Source organism: Myotis myotis, unplaced genomic scaffold (genome assembly GCF_014108235.1).
Source record: "Myotis myotis isolate mMyoMyo1 unplaced genomic scaffold, mMyoMyo1.p scaffold_m19_p_13, whole genome shotgun sequence".
Taxonomy (NCBI): domain Eukaryota; kingdom Metazoa; phylum Chordata; class Mammalia; order Chiroptera; family Vespertilionidae; genus Myotis; species Myotis myotis.
This window is the reverse complement of record NW_023416317.1, coordinates 3,145,295-3,169,358: the sequence shown is the minus strand read 5'-3', so window position 1 is coordinate 3,169,358 and position 24,064 is coordinate 3,145,295. Positions and strand designations below refer to the sequence as shown.

The following is a 24,064-nucleotide window of genomic DNA, read 5'->3' as shown; positions in this document are numbered from 1 at the left end:
TGCCTTCCCACATGGAACTAGGTAACAGTCAGACAATCTAGACAACTGACTTCATTTTAAGGCATCTCATCCAAACTGTATGTCCATGGCTTTAAACTCTGAGATCAGAGACCAGGTAGCCCCGCACCTGGCAGAGAGGAAGCACTCCCTAACTGAAGGGTGTCTTTCCAAAATGTATACACACACTTTGAATAATTATAAAGGCAGTGTTTACTAAAAGACATTTCATTTTGAAAGTTGAGCTGTCAGCTGTTATAGTGTGTGTACATTTTTTGGGGACACCCTGTATTTATTGAATATATGACCTTTACATAATCTGATTAAAAGGAATCAGACTCATGGAATTAGGATTATCTAAGGCAGGTTGAGCTTCTCTGGCCCTGGATGAGTTCAGTTAGCTTCTAGAATTAAATGCATTTGGACAGCTCTCCTTGCTTACTTACAGCATAGACTTCAGTATCAGGGTCTTATTTTACAATAGGCAGTTTAAAAACTAAGATTTTTTTAAAAGAAGCTAATAATTGGAAAAGTCACTTCTGCAAGGTTGTATTATAGAATTGTACTGAAACCTATATTATTTTACTAACCAATGTCACCCCAATAAATTCAATAAACATTTTTTAAAAAAGAAAAAAAATATGCTTTGTGGTCACTTGTAATGTTCTCACCTCAATTATGAGTTTAAAACATTTATGCTTATTTGTCCTGCTAACATTTAGAAGTGTGGATATCTTCATTTTTGTCTATAAGGTGATCATTACAGATTCAATTATTTCAAAGAGAAAGGGATGTTTAAAAGGTTGAAAGTGAAGCTGAGAACCTGGAGTTATCTTAATGACATAGAAATATCCCACAGGGAGGTGTGCAATGAAGTAACTGCAATCTTCCTTTGCACTTTATTTTTGGAAGATTTGTTAATAATGTCAACTAGTGAGCTCTGCTAGGTTTTCTTAGTGGGGTTTCCTTTTATTTACATGGATCTACTGCCTCAATATGGTTTATTTTCTGATTGGATAGTTCAGTAAATACTTTATTTTTATTTATTTTTTATTAAATCTTTATTGTTCAGATTATTACATTTGTTCCTCTTTCTTCCCCCCATAGTTCCCCTCCACCCAGTTCCCACCCCACCCTCTGCCCTTCCCCCCCACTGTCCTCACCCCCCCACTGTCCTCATCCATAGGTGCACAATTTTTGTCCAGTCTCTTCCCACATCTCCCACACTCCTTTCCACCCCAAGAATAGTGAGTCCATTCCCTTTCTATGTCCCTGATTCCATTATAATCACCAGTTCATTCTGTTCATCAGATTATTTATTCACTTGATTCTTAGATTCACTTGTTGATAGATGCATATTTGTTGTTCATAATTAGTATCTTTACCTTTTTCTTCTTCTTCCTCTTCTTAAAGGATACCTTTCAGCATTTCATATAATACTGGTTTGGTGGTGATGAACTCCTTTAGCTTTTCCTTATCTGTGAAGCTCTTTATCTGACCTTCAGTTCTGAATGATAGCTTTGCTGGATAAAATAATCTTGGTTGTAGGTTCTTGGCATTCATCACTTTGAATATTTCTTGCCACTCCCTTCTGGCCTGCAAAGTTTCTGTTGAGAAATCAACTGACAGTCGTATGGGTGCTCCCTTGTAGGTAACTAAGTTTCTTTCTCTTGATGCTTTTAAGATTCTCTCTTTGTCTTTTGCTCTTGGCATTTTAATTATGATGTGTCTTGGTATGGGCCTCTTTGGATTCCTTTTGTTTGGGGTTCTCTGCGCTTCCTGGACTTGTAAGTCTATTTCTTTCACCAGGTAGGGGAAGTTTTCTGTCATTATTTCTTCAAATAGGTTTTCAATATCTTGCTCTCTCTCATCTTCTGGCACCCCTATAATTCTGATGTTGGTACGCTTGAAGCTGTCCCAGAGGCTCCTTACACTATCTTCGTATTTTCAGATTCTTTTTTCATTTTGCTTTTCTGGTTGGGTGTTTTTTGCTTCTTCGCATTTCAAATCTTTGCCTTGATTCTTGCGCTCCTCTGGTCTGCTGTTGGGAGTCTGTATAATATTCGTTATTTCAGTCCGTGTATGCTTAATTTCTAGTTGGTTCTTTATCATAACATCGAGGGTCTCATTAGATTTCTTGTAGATCTCAATAACTTTATTGGTGGCTTCTAGACAGTTCTTGAGAGACCTTAAAAGTGTGGTTCTGAACTCAATATCCTCCATTGACAGTTTTGTCCTGTTTCTTTGTCTCCGCATTTTTTATGCTTTCTTGGTGCACCCCCTAGTGGTCTTTGTGCGCAGTCTTGTTGTAGTTAAGCCTTGATTGTTGTAGTTAATACTAGGGGGATTTGACCTCCAGGCCAACTGGCTGTGAGAGGTTCAGTAAATACTTTAAATGACATTGTTATCAACTTTAAAGTCCAAAGCCTTAATGTGGTTGGTAACTTGTAATTTTAACTTAAGGAGTCTCCAGAATGCTTTACTGTTAATTGACAGGATTCCCCCGACCTCATCCTCTCCCCCCTCCTCCCCCCGCCAAATCACAGCCAGTGGGCAGCTAATTAGTGCAATTATTCCACAGCTGCATTTGCTGCTGCACAAAGAGTTGCTCATGTTCCTATCACAAGGATCAGCATCTCTGGAAATGTCCTAACCTGACAGGCTCTGAATGCTAAGACTGTTTATTTATTTATTTTAAATAGTGCCCCACCCTGCCCTTTTTTTCTTCGTTTAGGGAAGTACTAGTACAGTTTAGTTTTGCTGATCTTCTACCAGGTGAATAGATTATTTTGAGTAATGGCTACTTTTATTATGTGGATGAGTACATGGTTTACTCATAAGCAGGGTATCAACATTGTCCACTCTATGTGTGTCTGGAGGAAACAATGAAAAAAAGAGGGTTGGGTTGCTCTGGATTCTGAAGACTCCGGGCACCCCTGCGCTGGAGGCAGTCCCTGCGTTCCCCTCGGATCCAGTCCCCTTTTCTAGCCAAATGGTGACTTTGATCACTCAGGCCATTTTTTCATTTTCTGAAATTAGCAGCATATAGTTTGCCATTCGGAAAAATCATTATGGCTTTATTTAGCTTAGCAGGGGAAAGACTGAAAAAGAAATTTATCTGTAATTCCACTCCGACTCTGGCAACGTGGCAACTAGGAACATCTCTAGGCATTCCCTGTAGTCATGCGTACTGTGAGCATGCACAGGCTGTTCTTATTTTAAATTAGAATGTAAGTACATTTTTGTATCCTCTTTAATGTACTCTTATTACAAGCATTTTCCACTTTGTAGTCTGTATTTTTAAAAATGCTGTATTATCAAACTCATGTATCATTCATGTATTCTGATCTACTTTTTTAAAACCTATTTTATGCTTAAATCTCTTAAATGGTTTTATTTTCCCCCCAACTTTGTTCAGGTATAATTGACACAAATGGCATATATTTGGGTATATATCTTCATGTATGTATTGGTTAAATGGTTAAAATCAAGCTACATAACACATCTGTCACCTCACATAGTTACCTTTTTTTTTTTAATGAGAAGAATCATTCCATACAGCCTCTACACTGTATGTACCTCAGGTCCTCAGACCTTAAGCATCTTGTAACAAAATATTTGTGCCCTTTGGCCAGCAATTCCCTCCTAATTTACTTAACCATTCTCAACAAATTTAGGTGCACAGAACATTTAGCAACTTGAAAATAGCTTTGTAATGTCAGGTTTTCTACATTTTGAGTTATTTTCTTAGGAATGTTGTCCACGAATGAAATTTTGAATCAGATTGTATGAACAGTTTCGCAGCTTTTGATAAGACCTTTAAGTTGTGCTCCTAAAAGACTGTAGTGATACTTACCAGCAATGGTCCAGAGTGATGGTATCATTATACTTCTTAATTAGTGAACATTTAAAAAATTGGATCATATCTTGAATACTATTTTGCATCTGGCTTTTCTAAGTTTATTATATTTTGTCCCCCCAATACTTCCACTACTCACCTGACACCATACATACATGGTTATTACAATATTATTGACTGTATTCCCTATGCTGTACTTTACATCTCCTAATTTGTGACTACTTTATAACTACCAATTTGTACTTCTTAATCCCTTCACCTTTTTTTTAATCTTCACTGGAGGATATGTTTTAAAAAATTTTTAATTGATTTTTAGAGAAAGAGAGAAAGGAAGAGGGTGCGAGAGAGAAACATCAATGTGAGAAACATCGATCAGTTGCCTCTTGTACATGACCTGACTGGGAATCGACCGGGGATCGAACCCTCAACCTGGGTATGTGCCCTAACCTGGAATCGAACCCACAACCCGTCAGTGAATGGGATGTTGCTCCAACCAACTGAGCCTCACTGGCCAGGGCAATCCCTTCTTTTTCACCCAGTCCCCCAAACACCTCCCCTCTGGCAACTATTTGTCCTCTGTGTGTATGAGTCTGTTTCTGTTTTGTTTGTTCATTTATTTTGTTCATTAGATTCCACATATAAGTGAAATCACATGGTATTTGTGTTTCTCTGAATGACTTATTTGGTCCATCTGTGCTATTGCAAATGGTAAAGTATATGGTTGTCTAACTCCTATTCTGTACACCTGAAACTAATACAAAATAATATTGAATGTAAACTGATTAAAAAATAAATTTTAAGTCCTTTTCAAGAAAATAAAATATGTAACAAATAAAATATCCCTTAAAAGAACAAATAAAAATAAGTAGATTATATTGTATAGTTTTTATTCAGAACAATACATATATTTCTCTACCATTGTAATGGCTGCGTAGTGTTACATTATATGAACCTGCCACAGTAGGGAAACAGGTAAATAGGTAAACTGCCTGCCCTCTGTGATGGCGTTTCTGGGAGTGTGGGCAGGACAAGCATAGACATTTCTTCATCCTCACTTGCAGAGTTTGAAAGAATTCATGAGGATGGTCGATGATTTAAAGGCTTTATTTTGTTGTTTTGTTAGAAGGTAAAGACAATACTGGGGTTTATGGTCAAAAAAGCTGCTTCCCTTGAAGTGACACAGGAGTGAATCTTTTCTCGAATGTCACCTTTCTCCATTGCCAGATGCTAAGGTTTTGCAGTGTTTGTCCTGAACATAGCTTTTAGAAAAGCACATTGCGAGAGGCCAAGAGCCTCTCAGACTCCATCCCAACGCAATACACTTCCCTTTGGCATCACTGAGGGCTTCTGACTGCAGTTTTGTGTGTGAGGAAAATCCCTCTGTTTCAGTTTTAGCCCTTCAGGCAGCTTAAATCTAAACCTCATTCCTGTTGTTAGTTTTTTTAGTAAAAGTGGACAAAGGCATAGTCCTTTAAGTATGAAAAATAATCCCATGTTGTAAGACGCTATAAACATATCCTTCTGTTCCTACTGTATTTTAAGATCATATATGTTTTTATGGACAATAAGAGATCAACCGAAGGACTTGTATGCATGCATATAAGCATAACCAATGGACATAAGACACTGGGGGGTAGGGGAGGCTGGGGGAATGTCAAGGGGGGCGGAGGAGACATATGTAATACTCTTTGTAATACTTTAAGCAATAAGACATAATTTAAAAAAGATACAATTAATAAAGTATGATTAATAAAAAATGGAAATAAAAAACAGTTAAATTTTCTAAGTAATTACAGCAACAGTGTCTATTTATTGAGGCAATAATACATGGTATGGTGCTCATTGTACTAGGGCAGTGGTCGGCAAACTCATTAGTCAACAGAGCCAAATATCAACAGTACAACGACTGAAATTTCTTTTGAGAGCCAAATTTTTTAAACTTAAACTATATAGGTAGGTACATTGTTATTAACTTAATTAGGGTACTCCTAAGGCTTAGGAAGAGCCACACTCAAGGGGCCAAAGAGCCGCATATGGCTCGTGAGCCGCAGTTTGCCGACCACGGAACTAGGAGATTTATGTGAATTATTTTATTATTTTATCTAATTTTCACAAAACCCTTCTGAGCTAGGGCTTTAAAATATAATGATGCAATGAAAATTTCAAAAACACCTCCCATGTTCATAAATGGATAATCGGGCAACACCTATTGTCATCCCTCTGTTCTGGATGTGTTAATAACTGCTAATGTCATAGAACTGGCAAGATAAGTGATTGAAAACCATATTTAGGACAGTTAGGAAGTCATTTCTTCATCACTTGTGACTAGTGTCTAAGCATTAGAAATAATTTTGGGAAGAGTCAGTCCCCTGCCAGGAGAAGTCAGCTTCCTGGGGAACTCGCAGAGCGGTTAGGAAAGGGCACGCCAGCGTGCATCAGAAGGCATGCACAGAGAGAACCAGGCAGAGGAGCTGGGTGTCCAGCCAGCTTCTGCCCCTTTCCCAAGGGCTGAGGTCAAGTTCAGTGTGAATATTTTCCTTCAAGTACTTCTTTCATTAATGATTTTTACTTCCTGTATCTTCGAAAAATGACCCCATTGGCGAAATGCACCTTTCCTTTAAAGTACTCCATGTTAGTAAACATTTCAGACATCTTCAAGGAATTGGGACAACACGTAGTAGTTATTTGGTTAGATTCGGTTATAAAAAAGCAAATCAAGCAATTCACTTTTACATGTAGGAAACGGGTGCCATTGTGTGCATCGCTTCTCAGCCACATGATAAAATGCCTCAATGTAATCAAGATGACTTATTTTAATTCAACTGCTAATGACTTCCTTTCTGTCACCGCACGATTCTCAGTTATGTGGAGACTACTCTGCAGCTTGATTACAATTGCACAGGTTCATTTCATGGGGTATCATACAAGTTAGGATACCCCAATTGCAAATTAAAGGTCTCATTAGGGAACTAAAAGTGCTTTTTTTTTCTTTGGTTTTCTCACAGCAGTTCCGAGGAGCATCCTGGGGCCTCCAAGCCTCCGCTAAGCTCCTCCAGCATGACATCACGTATCTTGCTACGCCAGCAGCTCATGCGTGAGCAGATGCAGGAGCAGGAGCGCAGGGAGCAGCAGCAGAGGCTGCAGGCGGCCCAATTCATGCAGCAGCGAGTGCCTGCGAGTCCGACGCCAGCCATCAACGTCAGCGTGCCCACCACCCTTCCCTCTGCCGCCCAGGTGCCCATGGAAGTCCTTAAGGTATGTGTCGCTCTTGTTGGCTGGACGAGCCCTCTGCCAAACCAGCATTTTTCATTTTCTAGGTATTTTATTTGTCTGAATGTGTATTTGGTCCTAGCGACCTGTCTGAATCATGTCAGTCATCGCCAACCCCACCTATCCCTCCATGGCTTTGGATTGTAAGACAACTGCATGCTCTTGTCCCCTTAGTGCTGACCTTGTTTAATGAGGAAGAGTGATGTTCCATGAGAAATCACAAGTAGGAATGGGTGTCTGTTGTAGCCATATCTTTCCATCTTCCTTTGGGAAAGTTTAAAATGTAAAAGGAGCCTCTTCTAATAAGTTGTATGAATTTTCCCCTAATACATTCCATGGCCCTTCTTTAAGTTTCTTCTTTATGTAGTGAGTCATCTTGGCTATAGAGCCTGACTCTTTTAGGTCTCTTCAGGTATAACCAGGACGAGCTTCCTCGCTTTCACTGCCAGAGGGCATGACCCTGGACTGCAGGGAGTTGTCTGTGTGGGTCTTTGATTCTGTGCTGGAGTGGAAGCTGTGGAGCCTGTTAGTCTCATTCCATCAGGGCCATGCAGCTTCCTAATTACGAGTAAAATTGTAACATCTGAGCGTAGACTTCCATCTCACACACATGTCCTCCACATCGCATTGGGAGAGACTCCTAGTTTAAAGAGAAACACTCCAACTCTTAAATGTGACTGATGCAAGAAAAGTTCCCTTACTTAAAAAAGTTTTAACCCATTCACCTAATTGATTCATTCTGAAGAGTCTCCAGTTCGCTGTTCATTAAACAATGTGAACTTCACACATCGGTGACTCACTGCTGGTCTCTGCCTTCCTCTGTGTGCACACAATACCATCTCCCACTAGTTAGAGTTTACTGTTAAAGCAAGCAGAGCAGCGGTTCTCAACCTGTGGGTCGCGACCCCTTTGGTGGTCGAACGACCCTTTCACAGGGGTCGCCTAAGACCATCCTGCGTATCAGATATTTACATGACGATTCATAACAGTAGCAACATGACAGTTATGAAGTAGCAACGAAAATGATTTTATGGTTGGGTCACAACATGAGGAACTGCATTTAAAGGCCAGAAGGTTGAGAACCACTGAAGTAGTGGGATGATGTGTTATAACTGCGAAGCAATATGTGATCCTTCCCAGGAAGTAGGACAGAGAAGCTTTAAAAATAATTTAAAGTAAATTGTTTTTTACTTGCAAAGACTTTTTAAAAATGTAATGATGAAATAATAAAACTCTTTAATGGGGAAAAACACACGATTAAAATTCTGTTAGAGCAAAAAAGACCCAAACAGTTTAGCATAAAAGTTTACTCTAATGTGATCAAAATCTGGATATTGCCTCAATTAATAAATATTTTATCACTCCCCATCTCCCTCCCCCCAAACTAAAGGCAAGGTTTTCTCTTGGGAATAGGTTGTATATTAAATCTTTGTGTTCTGTTTGGGTGAAGATTGGCAGTCAATAAGTTTTTATAGACTTAAGATTTATTTAAGACTTAAGTTTTCTGACTGTTTACAGATATCATAATTGTTTTGTCTGTACTTTAGATTATTAAAAGTTGTATGAATTAGTAAAAAATATGGAGAAATATATCTATTTTATTCATTGTATTAGTCAACTTTTTATATCTGAAGGTCAAATTTTAGAAGAGATAACATGGGTTGTGTTAGTAGTAGTTTATGTCTAATTCAAAGGTAATATTTGATATTACGTTCAAGTATATTAATTGAAATCAATATTCCTATTAATGATGTTACATCCCATGGTGGGGAAGTTATCCAAATGCAAATGTGTTGAACCATTTCCATATCATCTTAAAAATGCACATCATTCCTAAATGTTCTTATTACTTAAAATATGTTATTTTAAAAATGATTAAAATTAAAATCTTTACTAAGTGGTTTGAATAACATACTTGTTTTCCTCATATGTTACAGTTTACTGGTAATTCTGGCTTGAGCTGCAGTCCCCACAAGGTGTGACAGGAAAATGTCCAGAGTTAAAGCACAGCTGAAGTGTTAGAACCAGGAGACTTAATCTAACTAAAAATGAGCAATTGGCGAATTTATATTTCATGTTGAATATAGTTGATCTCTGCCGTGCATTTTTACACTTCACTTACGTAAAGTAGTAAAGTGTGTCATATACATGAAGAACAGGAATTGTTGGCATAGCAATGAGGATGGTTTGATAGCTATTTAAACAGATTTTAGTAACCTTAAGACCAAATAAAATGATTTCATATGACATTCTTAGAAATTCAAATAACATTTTTAAGGAGAGTATCATATTAGTGATTGCTTCAGATACTTAAAGACGTGGTAATTAATAAAAATTGTTTACATATTTTTAAATGTGTTATGTATAAAATATGAAATATTTGTTATAGAAAGGTGAGATAAATGTACTTTTTTCTTTTCCCATTTAAATCATAAGCATAATTTTACAAAGTAAATGGTTACTAGCAAAAACAGTTAATTTGCTTAATCTTTGACCATTTTTCAGTGAATGTATGTATTCAAGGAATGAGTAATATCAAGTTTACCAATTGAGTGCATTATGATACAGATTATATTGAATGTGTGTTTCTGAGTGTAGCCTGAGTACACTCTTCATTTGATTTTTAAAGAGTTAAATTGCCCGGGCAGAACCCCCTGCTTCCCCTGGAGGCAGAGGCGCCTGTGCTGCAGGGAGAGTCCTGGGGAGATCTCCGGTCCTCTGGTTTTCGAGAACTTGATAGAAGATCACACACAGAAGCTGAATTTGCCAGCATGAGATAGGCTGTCAGTGGGCCAAGTAACTGATTTGAAAAGCTAAATGAGTGTTTCCAGGTTAATCCCTTTTTGGGGGGCAGTTATGCCTAAAATATATGAAGCTTTATAAAGTGCGTTTAAAAATTGTTCACAGCATCTGGTAAACTAGGTCTAGTCCTTGGAATTCATATTAGAGGTTGGAAATTTGCATTGCTTATCTTCCGGCGCTCATCATTTAGTCTGTAAATTTGTGAAGGTTTTCAGGATCAGCCTTGAGTTTCCCTCTTGATTTAATTAATTTGTGCCTTTATTCCTATTATTGATTTTCATGTTGGGTGACATGGAATGTTAGACTCATTGCTATGTATTTAAGTACTAGAGATACCCTCTGGGTTTAAGAACAGCCTTGCTCAATTGGATATTGTAATTAAGGATGCTTCTTCATCATAAATTAACCAATGTAGTGCATAATATGTTTTTTTTTTGCAGTGGTGAACACACCTTGTATTTTAAATTAAGAATTATCAAAAAGGAACATTAAAACCATTAATGGAAACAGTTTCTTCTACAGGTGGGTTTTGTTGACATGGGAATCAGACAGACCTGAGGTTTGAAGTTTGATGTACCTTCCTTCAGAGGAAAGCAGAGCACCCAGGCATAGAGCTTGGAACACGCCAGGTCTCATAGCTGGAGCAGCATTGCACCCAGCCCCGTGCCATTGTCCGCACACGCACCAAGCACGTCTTTTCACTGTGCCATCTGCCTAACACTGAGTACCGATCGCTCCGATCCCACACCGAGCTCACCTCCCCTCTCCGGCCCACAGCAGCAGGCCTCTGACAGCTTACAGCTTGAGAAAATTAGTTTATACTTTGAAAACATTCCTCTGTTTAGAGGTTTGTAGGGAATTGCCAAGGATTTCTATGCCTCTCCCTTCCTGTGTTTGCCTTAGAATTTAAAACTTTAAAGGAAGATGTTCTCTCTGGAATAGATCGTGCATTGACGTTTTCTGCTCTGCTTAGGAGAAAGGTTATAGGAATTTAAAACAAAACAAAAAAGACTTTTTGTAATGTTAGGATATTTTAAGTAGTTTGGAAGAATTTATTTTTAAAATGTTCCTTGTTTGCAGATCATCTCAGGCTGCCTAAGGGACCGGGCAGCTTGCTGCGGATTAGAGAGGCGCTGCTGCTCTTCCTTAAACACACAGACACACTTGCCAGGCCCACCCAGTACTCATTTGCTCCGGCATTTATGTGGTAGGCGTCCCATTGGGATATTTATTCTAGGGAAGTCCTCCTATCTTGTCTTCCTGTTCTACACCCAGCATCCCAAGCTGTTGCTAATGAAGGCAAGGGCAGGTGACTGAATTGCTGTCCTTTCTCTACAACTTAAGAAATCTACCTGGTGTAGAATGTCCTAGGTGTTGCTTATTTCTTGGGTATAATAAAGACCCTTGAAGGGGTGTGTGGAGTTACAGAGGGGTGGTGGGTCACCGACTAGCAGGAGGGATGCTCCCACAGCTCACTGGGCATTTAGGTTTTGTTCCTGGTTTATACAGCCAGGTGCAGAACTGCTGGCATCGTAAGAAGCAGGCACCAGCACTCGCATTTCAGATCAGCTGCCTCGGCCCCCTCAGTTAGGGGAATCTGTCACTAGAGGCCCTGTCCCCATAAGAAAAGACATCTGAGCGTTCTAATACCATCGTCCATGGCTGTCCCGTACTTCTGTCACCAGTGTGAGCCACAGGAGCGTTCTGTGAGCCTGATTTCAGGACTGTTTGTGAATTTCAGTGTCCTTTTGCTTTTGGATCAAACTCTGTATGTGTAAGGCATCCTTCTTCATAGGGACAAAGGGATACTGTTTCAGGTTCACAGAGAGAGAGACCACATTTCCCTGCAGGAGTCTCCTAGTAGTAGTATCACTTTGATGTGTTTTTTCGTTTTAAAACTCATTTTTATTGATTTTTTAAAAAAATTACAGACAATTAACTAGGTGCAGATTTTCAGCGCAGAAGAAAAAATGCCCAGGGGCCACTCCCGGGGCTCCCAGCCCCTCCCTCGTGGGCCCGGGCTGCTGTTCAGGGAGGGTGCAGCCTTCCCCAGGAGCTGTCCCACCTGCCCTGCGGTGGGGAGAGGTCTGAAGAGACACAGTCAGCGGTTCTGGTCAGGTACACATAAGCCCTTTCTCTTTGTTCACATTTGCAAATAGAACAAAAGAAATAGAATTTCTCTTTCTGGGTTGTCTCTACTTTTGAGAACATGGCTTCAGCCTCCATTCTTCCTTAGGTAGAATGGGTACTTCTTACTCTGGCCTGAAAGCAATTAGATTGTTGGGTGTCACAGGTGTGCTCCTTTTGCAAGGGCCCCAGCTGGCGGCCAGTTGCCTCCCCTGTTCTGTGACCCTGTGGGTAAGGACATGTCATTTCAGAGCTGACACAACAAGGCGCTCTTAGAGCTGTCCTGCATTGGTGACATGAAGCGACACAGGCCAAGTAGTGCGACAGCCTTGGCCATGCCTGTTGACTACTTTTGATATGTTTTCTGCCTGCACTAGTCCCTGGTAATGAGACGCTGGCTGAAGAAAGCCCACTTCACTTCGATGTTTAGGTCTGGTCCACTTGAAAGGGTAGACCCAGCAGAGCAACTTACAAGCGATTCCACCTTGACAAAGCTAAGCCTATGAATTAATTCACTTTTCTGAAAACACTGGGACATCTGTTTTAATCCCACATTCACTTGGTAGTGTGGCACTAAGTGGAAATGGTTGCCCCCCTGTGACCACAAGGACATGCGTATGTGGCCAGCCCACTGTGCTGTGGATGCTGCTCCGTGAGCTTTGGGAGGCCCCTCGTGCAGTCACTGTGCTGCGTCATCACAGTCACTGAAGGCGTCCTGGTTTCCCTGAGGGTCACCTGCTCAGCTCGTTCTCTGCTGGTGGAGGAGCGCACTGATGAGCTCTCTCCCTCACTTGCATGTTTCTGATGATGATCCCAAGCTACGGGAGCCAGTGTAGCGTCTAAGGAGAATATCGGGCTGGAGCTTGGAGTGGCTCTGCATGGTGACTTCTTTCTCCTGTGACAAGGCCTGGAGCGCGTGCCTCTGCAGCAGCAGGGTATTGCCCCCAGGGGGATGGGGGGTGCGGGCAAAAATTACTTCTTGGGGGGCAAAAAAGTCTTAGCTATTTGAATGATTTTTTGGCCCATGGTTTATGTGCCTGTTGAGATTTCCTGGGGATGGGGATGTGTGAGAGGCAATTAGGGAAAAAAGTCTAAAAAGGCTCTTTGGGGTGGTGATTATGAAAGAAGGGTTGAGAAACATTCTGGTAGAGCAGTGATGGCGAACCTGTGATACGCGTGTCAGATGTGACACGCGAACTCATTTTTTTGGTTGAGTTTTCTTTGTTAAATGGCATTTAAATATATAAAATAAATATCAAAAATATAAACCTTTGTTTTACTATGGTTGCAAATATCAAAAAATTTCTCTATGTGACACGGCACCAGAGTTAAGTTAGGGTTTTTCAAAATGCTGACACGCCGAGCTCCAAAGGTTCGCCATCGCTGTGGTAGAGTATCAGCATCTGAGCTCCTCTCTTTGTGTTGTGTTTAGAGGACACTTATCAAGGCTCATAACTCCATGTTCTAGGTGGTCTGTGTCTGAGAACTGTGGGCATGTCCAGAATCCCGTGTCTCAGATGGGACCTGAGAAAAAGGGGATAAGTAGCTCACCCAAAGTCACTGAAGTAAGTGGGGCAGCGGGATTGGAACCTACTCCATTGAACGCCAGACTCCTAACCATTGGTGGGAGTACCTGTCCTAGAGTGAGTGGCCTGAGAAACTCCAGAAGGGAGAGGCAGTCACTCAGTACATGGCAGCCTGGGGCGCATTGCAAATTTTTATTATGGAGCTTCAGGCCATGCTTTAAAAGGCTAATAGGAATCGCTGGCATAAATGTGGTACTACCTAAGGCAGCCCGGGGGAAGGAAGGCGGTGACTGCCACGAGGTGAATTACTGGATGAATTGGGAGTTGGCTGACTGGTCATATCCCTCATCTCATTTATCCCTCCAGCAGCCCTATGGAATAGGTAGGAAAAGCCTGTCTCTCAGGTGGGGAAATAGGCATAGAGAGATTGTCCCTGGCTCCTGGTCACACAGTTAGGCTCCATATCCTACCCTAGTGACTTATGCCTCTCTGTCTTCTACAGAGTTCAAGGGTGTGCCCTAAACTTTTGCAAAGAATCACCAGTAACAGAATATGTTAGAGCAAAGTGGGAGCACAGAGAGAGACTACAGAAGGTCTTGAAGACTTAACAGAAAGGTACATGACTTTAGGCATTTGGAATTAGTAAGGTCCATCCACATTGAATAATGAACGCGTCTCCATTAGTCTCCACCATATGCCTGACTAAAGATCTAGATGTGTCCTTGCCTTGACCACCATGGTAACTTATGGTTAGTTATAGTCATCATTATTGGTCAGAAAGCACTACAGTGCCCTGGCTGGTGGCTCAGTTGGTTGGAGCATCATCCCATACATTGAAAGATGGCAAGTTAGATTCCCAGTCAAGGCCATACCTAGGTTGCAGGTTTGATCCCTGTTTTTTGTTTTTTTGGTTTTCTCTCTCTCTCTCTCTCTCTCTCTCTCTCTCTCTCTCTCTCTCTCTCTCTCTCTCTCTTTCTCTCTCTCATCCCTCTCTCTCTCAAATCAATAAAAACATTCTTAGGTGAGGATTAAAAAAAAAAGCACTACAGTGAAAGTTTCTGAAACAACACCTAAAGATCATAACTCAAGATCACTTATGTTCTGAAGGTCCTGGTGGCCCAGATTATCACAACTCATGCTTTGCAGTTCTATACATTTTAATAAATTTGTTTGATTTTAAAGGATTTTTGAAATACTCAATTTGATAGACTCACACACATCTTTCAATATGAATTTTCTGCTGAAATTGTGGTTGCATTTGTAGCGTTTCTTCCACTGCCTCCCTGCAGTATTAGCGCTTTTGCTCTGTTTTAACACTTGAAACTTTGGTTCTGGTTATTTTTCTATTTGCTTTAAAGTGAATAATGTCAGCTGTAATAAATCTTAAATTACTGTATGAAAAGGTCACCAAGTCTTATTAATGTTACCTACTTAATCCCAACAATTAAAGACCACTGACTACCTTCTGTAGTGGTACACATAAACTAATTACTAAAACTCTGTGGCACACCAAAAAAATATGTTTTTTGCCAATCTGACAAAAAAAAAATAGGTGTGATTTTGATTCATTCACACCAGACAGCTATTGTTATGTTGGCTATTGTTATTCTTTTTATTTGACAATCTAAGGGAAAAGAGGTCCATGCCCCTGACTAAACAGTCAGGTATTGCAGGTTTTAAAATTTCTTGTGGCACACTGGTTGAAAATCACTGTTCTATAGACATGCTCTTAAACAATAGCAATTATTGACATATGTAAGCAAAATCTAATTTTAACATTGCCCTATTAAAAAAAAAGTGGGTGGGATCTGTGTTAAAAATATGTAAATCAGAACAGTGGCTTTGCTTAAGGTTATAGCTGCAGTTGGTACTAGAATCTTGGCTCTTGCCCTGAATATGTCTCTTTTTATTGACTTCTTTGAGCCTGAACTTTAAGGAAAATTTAGCTCTTGGCAGTACTATAGTCTTTCGGTCCTTGTTTATAAAGTTAGATGTTTTTGTGTATTGATTTATAACTTTGAAAATGAGAAGAATAAAAACGGAGCTTATGAAGCAGATGAAATAAGAGGCTGTTGTAGTAGAGAGTGATCCTAGGAAAATAAGTGTTTTCATCAGTCTTTTAGAAAAGGGAGAATGTCCTAGAAAATGTATACATGAACCTACACCAAACTGTTCCAACCAGTTGCCTCTGGGGTGAGATTTAGGAGTGGAGCCAATGGTGGTCTGAGCCTTTATTGCTATTTTTTATAGGAGGGCATATGCCTTCATTCTGAATGTAATTCAAATGAGTGTCTTTGCTGCCTTTTATTTGGGAGTCTCCGCAGTGTTCTCTTCACCCCCACGCTGAGCAGCATGTTTCAGTCGGGCGGGTTTACCGGACTCACTGATGCACCTTATGTAACGAATGGTCTTTTCTGCAGAAGGACAGTGAGGTCCTGAAAACTAAAAAGGAATGAAAGGACTTGAATCACTAGCTTGTAAATAAAATTTTAAAGTAGTTAAGAGGCCCAACATGAAGAGAAAAAATCAGATTTCTGCTACCTTACCATCGGCATAGCTTTGGCGTAATCTCCTCTGTTGGCCCTGAGTTTTGTATAATTAAAATTTAGGAACTAGAAATTTTGTTGAGAGTTAATTAGATGCGACAAACCAGAGACATTCCTGATGGTTAGGAAAGGCTTAAGAAATTCCTATTGGCTAAATTACACATATATAACATTTTTTCTGAACACTGCACGGTAGTTCAGATGCCTAAAGGTGACAAGATTAACTCTATTTTTCTAGTGAAGTAGTAAAAATTAGATTAATGAGTACCAGGCAAAGAACCTTTTCTTTTTTTTTCAAAAGAAATCTTACCTTGAGCACTTCTGGCTGTGGAGACTGGTGCCTTAATTAGCCACATGCTCTTTTCACCTCCTGGGAAATAAGTACGGGCTGAAATTGGGGATCAAGAGGCAGCGGCACACTGACTTAGCACACCCCGCTAAGTAATTCACCAAGGAATGCTGGTAATTAGCCTGCCGCTTTCAACTCTTGGCTTATTTCATAAAACTGGTTGATTTAAAGTGATGCCTGCTGATTTATGACCAACACATTTCAAGACTGAGACTTGGCTCTTACACAAAGCCACATTGTGCAGCGATGGGAGCGTGCTCTCTTGTATTTGTTCTTACAAATTCTGAAGGGCCATCTATCTTCTGTTAACTCTGTTGTGTTTTCTTTTACCCCTTTCAGCATATTCTGGGCTTTCTTTTGTCTCTTGGTGAAGAGACAGGGGGAGCAAATTAGGCTCTTGGAGGTTTGGCTGTGAGGTGCTTGTCAGAGAGCGTTGGCTCCTTGTGGTTTGATGGAATGTAGTTTGAATCCCTCCTCTGGTAAGACAGGAGGTAGCAAGGGCCTTTGGTCCTCCTGCATTGCTAAGTGTTTGGTGAGATTGAGGACAGCCAGGTTAACCTTGAAAGACTGAATTTATGAGAAGCACAGAACCATATGACTTCAGCCCTGTAATCTTGGTATCCAAACAGTAAATTATTATTTGGATGTCAAATCCCTATTAATGACAACTGATGTGCTTCATTATGCATTGAGGAGTGACCCTACTCACTATCCCTGTAGAAAGTCTAGGATTAGCCTGACTCCACTACTGACATGGATGACCTTGGCATATTTCCTTTTCTCAGGCCTCAGTGTCCTCATCTTGGTGAGGGTGAGGTGAGGGTTTACCAACAGAGCTCACACAAGAAATAGAATATGAGCCCTATGAGATTTAAATTTCATAGTAGTCACACTAAAAACAGTAAAAAGAAACAGGCGAAATCAATATAAGAATATATTTTATTTAACTCTGTGTATCCAAAATATTATCATTTCAACATGTTATCAATATAAAAATTATTAACAAGATTTTAAAGTTCTTTTTTATAATAAGTCTTCATATGAGTCTTTCATACTAAGTGTTCAGAATCGGGTGTACGTTTTATACCTACAAGCACATCCTAATTTGCAAGCTAAATTTTTATCAGGATTACTCCATCTGTGCTTGGACTTTATGAGATTAACAACTAAAAAAAGTAGATTTATATACCCAAGCTGTTTCAAACATATTTGAAAAATTTCCAGTAATTGAGTATGTCTTTAAATTTAGGTTTGAAGAAAGTAAAAATAAAACACTTATTTCCTCCGTCACACAGGCCACACATTTCCATGCCAGGAGCCACATGTGAGCCGTTGCCTTTGTGTTCGTGCAAATGTAAAGCCCTTAGCACAGTGCGTGATGGATGGAAAGTGCTCAGTGGCCGATTCTGTTTTACTGCTGTTGATAAAGAAATATAGAATCATTGCTAATTTTAATCGCCGACTGCAGTGATTCTTGTCGCCTACCTGCTGTCTTTATGTGCTGCCCACATACCCACCCAGCACCGTGGTTTGCCTGCTGGCTTCCTCCCCCCAAAGAAAACAAACAAACAAGAAAAAACAAAAAAATATCTACTCATGCTTTCCTTGTCACAATGGTCTGGAGGCGAGGTGAGCTGACGTAACTCATTGGGGCAGGAGAACTCAGGGAAGGGTCACCGGGGACGTGGCGTTCGCGCCCATCTTTGCCAGCAGCTCCCAGAGGCCTGTGGTGGCAGCCCTCCATCGGGAGTCACAGGGCTCACTCCAGTGCCTTTTCAGACTGCGCCTGTCGCCGGACAGAGCACCAGCCCAGCGTGTGAACGATGTCTCAGGCTCGGGAACATGTATGCATTCGTCATTGTTCTCGGTGCAGAAAGGACACTGAAAGAAAAGGGATGAGTCAGTCCACGCTCGTTCTTTGACTATACTTTCCACAGTAGTTAAATGAACAAGTAGGGTATTGAAGACCAGTGTTCTGGCGAGTTTCAGATACTTTTTATCTATGGTGTAGGGCCCTCTCTTTTCTGCTAACTGCAGTATATTTTTAGGACTTTGCAGCACGGCTGGTAACTCAGTGAAGCCAACTTTCCTCCTTTTCCTAGTTAACAGGCACCCAACATTTGTATGTGTTTTTTGCAAACATTTGTTTTGATACTAGTTTTTGACCATTTGTTAAAGTAGAGTTAATATATTTAAATTATAATTTATATATTTTAGGTACCTTGTCATTTCCTAATGCAAACAATGAGTTTATTGTGTTGGAATCAGAAAACTGTTGGAGATACTTAATGTGATCTTCATATAAAACTAAGAGCCTATAAAGGTGCATGCTCACCCAGTTACAATAAGAAGGACAACTAAGAGAGTGGGGCTACCAACCATTCACGACTTTCTGAGAGAAAGTCACTGTGTTGTCAGACCCAGGATTTTCTTAGTTAAGAATTACATACTCTCCTCACTGTTTATTAATGATGTTATTATTGTCTTAAAATATAACTGAATAAGCATGCGGGCCTTTGTAAAGTTGATTTCAATTTTCTAGTGGCTTTCCAGATGTACATTAAAGTCATATACCAAAATAATTTTTTAGCTCATTAATTGGCATAATCTTGATAGAATTCATATTACAGTGTTACGAGTATGCATTGTTGTGCCCATTTTTATTGACAACATAAGATCACCAATTATCTCATAGATGAGAGAAAAACCAGAACATTCTAAAAGGTTGGTTAATTTTTATGTAAAACCCTCATTCAGTTTGATGTGAATCTAAGGTATGTAGGACTTTAATGGAGTTTCTTGGAAAGTATTCTGGGGTTATGGTTCTCACAGGGTCCTCTGGGGCCTCAGTCCCTGCACCATCAGGAGCTGTTCAGAAATGCAAACTCCTGAGTCCCTCCCAAGTCTCTTGAGCTAAAGCTCTGGAGTGAGGCTTGTTATATGGGTTTAGCCACTTTCAGATTGAGCCTAGCGCATGCTCATATTGGAGAATCACTGCTGTAGGGACCTGGGAGTTAATCTGTAAGAAGCATAAGAAAAATTGGGCAATATTAGTGCAAATAAAGTCAACCAAGTTTCTTTTTTATTTTTAAATCCTCACCTGAGGATATGTTTTTGTTTCTTTATTGATTTTGAGAGAGAGAGAGAGAAACATTTATCAGTCGGTTGCCTCCCAATACGTGCCCTGACCGGGGATCAAACCCGCCACGTAGGTATGTGCCCTGACCAGGAATCGAACCCTCAACCTTTTGGTGTATGGGATGGGATGGTGCTCCAACCAGTTAAGGCGCCCGGCCAGGGCTCCACCAAGTTTCTTTACTTAAGGGCTTCTTAGACCTCCAGTAACCATGCAGAGCTGGGACAAGTCTCCAGCAGTGGCACATTACGTGGGCACTTTGAGAAGAGAGGGGAGGATGAAGACAAGCAAAGGATTTTTTGCTCTGTGTAAAGTTGTTCAGTGGAAATTACAAAATACCCAATATCTCTTTAGAGTCTCTTGTATACATTCCATTATATGCATTCCATTATATGCAAAGTTCATAAAAATAGATTAATCCTGTCAAATCATGGGGAGATGATTTGCAAATAAAACAACAAGAAAATAACATTACACAGTGGTTCCCACTCAAAGCTGTAGAATCCTGTGCCTTTGGAGGAACTCTGAGAGGTCAATGAATCCATTGTCCACAAATATTTATAAATTATATATATACTAGAGGCCCGGTGCAGAAAAATTTGTGCACTCGGAGGGGGGGGGGAGGGGGGTCCCTCAGCCCGGCCTGTGCCCTCTCACAGTCTGGGACCCCTCGGGAGATAACGACCTGCTGGCTTAGGCCTGCTCCCGGGTGGCAGAGGGCAGGCCCAATCCCTAGGTGCAGCCCCTGGTCGGGCTCAGAGCAGGGCTGATTGGGGAGTTGGGGCGCAGAGCAGGGCGGATCGGGAGGTTGCGATACCACCCTCAGTCACGCTCAGGGTAGGGCGAATTGGGGGGTTGGGGCACCACCCCCTGTCACACTCAAGGCAGGGTCGATGGGGAAGTTGCGGCGCCACCCCCTGTCATGCACAGAGCAGGGCCAATCAGGGGGTTGCGGCGCCATCCCCTGTCATGCACAGAGCAGGGCCCATAGGGGTTGGGGCGCTGCCCCCTGTCACGCGCAGAGCAGGGCCCATCAGGGGGGTTGGGGCTCCGTACCCTGTCACACACAGAGCAGGGTGGATCAGGGGGTGAGGGCACTGCCCTCTATCACTCACAGAGCAGGGCTGATCAGGGGGTTGGGGCGCCGCCACTGTCACACTCAGGGCAGGGCCAATGGGGAGGTTATGGCTCTACCCCGTCACACACAGAGCAGGGCCCGTGGGGTGGGGGTTGGGGCGCCGCCTTCTATCACCCACAGAGCAGGGCCTATCAGGGGGTTGGGGCACCGCCACTCTCACACTCAGGGCAGGGCCGATGGGGAGGTTATGGCTCTACCCCGTCACACACAGAGCAGAGCCGATCAGGGGGTTGGGGCACTGCCCCCTGTCACGAACAGAGCAGGGTGGATAGGGAGGTTGTGGCCCCGCCCCCTGTCACACACAGAGCCACAGGGGGATCAGGGGGTTTGGGCGCTGCCCCCTGTCACGCTGATCCCAGTGCCAGGAGGCCTCTCGGCTCCGCTGATCCTGGTGTTGGGAGGCATATTAGCCTTTTACTATATAGGATAGAGGCCTAGTGCACAGGTTGGGGCTGGCTGGTTTGCCCTGAAGGGTGTCCTGGATCAGGGTGGGGGTCCCCACTGGGGTGCCTGGCCAGCCTGGGTGAGGGGATGATGGCTGTTTGCAGCTGGTCACACAACCTTCAGGGTGGGGGTCCCCACTGGGGTGCCTGGCCAGTCTGGGGGAGGTGCTGAGGGCTGTTTTCAGGCGGGCGGGTGACTGAAGCTCCCAACCGCTCCTTTTTTTCTTTTTTTTCTTTTTTTATTCTGGGCTAGCGTTAGCTTTGAGGCTTGGCTCCAGCTCTTAGGCCTCCGCTGCTTTCGTTTCTGGCTTTTGTTTACAATATTGCGATCCTGCTGGCTGAAGCCCGGCGGACTAAAGCAGGTTTCTGGGGTTTTGTTTAGCTTCTATATTTGTTACATAGTTGCTTAGAGTTGCAGCTCAGAGGCCGGCAGCGGCAGGCGGGGAACGTTGGAGTCCTCCGTCACTGAAGCAAGCAAGCCTCATGTTAGTTTCAAGCTGCCTGGCTGCCGGCCGCCATCTTGGCTGTCAGTTAATTTGCATATCACCCTGATTAGCCAATGGGAAGGGTAGCGGTCGTACACTAATTACCATGTTTCTCTTTTATTATATAGGATATATATTAAAAGGCCTGTGGCCATAATGCTGTAATGCCATGATAACCAAATGAGCAGCAGCTCTTGAGGTGGGCTGGGCAGGGCCTGAGCTACTAGCTTTGGAGAGCTAGGAGCAGCGGAGGGCAGGGTGTGAGCTACGAGTGGCAGTGGGTGGGGGCAGCTCTCAGTGGTGGGACAGGGCCCGCAGCTCGTGCAGCAAGGTGGCGAGCTACTTGCGCACGATTTCATGCACACTGGGCCTCTAGTATGTATTTAATGGAGTTTCTTGGAAAGTATTCTGGGGTTATGGTTCTCACAGGGTCCTCTAGGGCCTCAGTCCCTGCACCATCAGGAGCTGTTCAGAAATGCAAATATATATATATATATATATATATATATATATATATATATATATATTCTTTTAAAATAAATGTAGACTGCTGTGATGAACACAGTACAAATTGATACCTATGCCATATATTTCTTTTTTTCCTCACTTTTTACATTTTCTTAATGAGAACTAAGAGCACAGGGCCTCATCATATAGGGCCTTGAAATATTTGACTTTTTAAAAAGTTAAGACCTACTTCTTTTTAGGAAACTTTTTTAAACTCTCAAGTATTATTTAAATTATAGTTTCAGAGTCTACTCTCTTTTTAGACATTGGATTCATTAAATGCTAACACAAAATGGCTTGTTCAGAGTATGAGGGCCTTGGCATCTCTACTCTCACAAGCAGCGGGCCCTGGTGGTCACCTGGCAGCAAAGGGCTTCCCTGGCCGGCTGTCCTCTTGGCTCTGCCTTTTACACTGCAGTCTTGTCATCAACACAAGTGGTTTTCTTTTTTCTTCTCAGGATTAGTTTTCTGCCTGAAGGCAGTCCTTCCATGCATGTGGCACGCTTGCCTCCTGGTTGGAATCAAACAAGTGTTCAAAGCTTCACGGGACCAAGAAACTTTCTCATGCTGGGCCTGAACGTGCGCTCGCTGGAGGCCTGACCATGCACTCCGCATGCGGGCCGTGCACTCGCACCATGCAGTCGGCATGCGGGCTGGGCCCAGCTTTGGAAGAGCAGCTCACGTAGGAATGGGGTGCTTTTCCTCCCCCCACACACAATGTGTCTTCTTACCTCCCTCTTGTGAGAGAAAAAACTCAGAAGTAACCCTAAAGTGCCCCTTGTAAGCTTCTGCACTGACCATGAACCTTGCTTCCTGGACCTACTTCGCTTCTCTGTTCAGGTTTCCATTTTTCAATTAAAATTCATTCAAAGAACTCTTGCCCAAAGGGGTTTGATTATGTGCCACACCTGCTCCCTGGCTGCAGCATTCATGTAGGGCAGGGGACCCGGGGTTAGATGGGCTGCATCCAAGTCCTTCCCACGTCAATTCCCTTGTCTATGCAGCAGGGATGACAGAAGTCCCCAGCTCAGTGTCATGGTGAGAAATAAGTGACATGAGGCTTGCAAAGCACTTAGCATTGGCACAGTCCTCATTAATGCCGATCCCTGTAGTCAGTGTTTCTACCAGAGACACACACCAAGTCCACAGTGATTGAGCCACATAATGGGCTCTTGAGAAATGACCAAAATGTTAATGCTTTGGCAAAGGAGGGGAAGTTGATTCTGCATTGATTTCTCTAGAGGCAAAAGGGGTGTTTAAAGACTTAACTGACAACTATTGAGCTACATTTCAGCAGCAAGAAATTTTCATTCTGAAAAATCATCTGGAGATGCAGGTTCCCTAACAGTGACTTTTTCTGTGGGGCAGTGAGTGGGATGCTTGGGCACAGTTTTTCACTTTCTTCCAAATTATACCCATTACTTCAAATTAGGCAACTGTTAAATGCTTCTAAAAAATTCTGGGGAAAGTGGTAAAAATTGGGGTTACATTTTCGAGAAAAATTATTAGGTGTCAGGTTGTCAAAATTCTTTCTGATTCTGAAGTTAAAATTTTACTTACAAGCTGAGAAGTCAATAGTTTTGGTTCTGGAACTCTGGTTAAATATAATTGACAATACATGATTTTATTAACTGTTCACTTTTGAAAGCATTCCTATTTTTAGGCAAGTGGAGAGTCAAAGTAAATTTAATATAAAGTGAGTCCCAGGGCCCACTTTACAGAGCCAGTCAACTGACGGGAACACTGTCTGTGTTCATAGTTATTGTCTCTAATAAAAGTGCTCAATTATTTTTATTGAGCCTCACATGCATGGCAATTACGTGACTCTTCCTATGTGATATGTTCATGTCTCCTCTGAGGCTCTGCTGCTCCCCATCCC

General features: G+C 41.9%; 1 protein-coding gene across 9 annotated transcripts in view; it reads left to right on the top strand.

Annotated features, from left to right (window-relative positions):
• Positions 1-24,064, top strand: part of MITF (melanocyte inducing transcription factor) — a 247,335-nt gene that overhangs the window by 155,267 nt on the left and 68,004 nt on the right. For 7 of the 9 annotated variants that reach the window (XM_036331587.1, XM_036331586.1, XM_036331585.1 and 4 more), the window contains one exon: positions 6,862-7,111. In XM_036331587.1, coding sequence (XP_036187480.1) covers positions 6,862-7,111 — 250 coding nt within the window. The remainder of the gene's footprint in view (positions 1-6,861; positions 7,112-24,064) is intronic. The other 2 variants (XM_036331582.1, XM_036331580.1) reach the window with 1 other exon arrangement.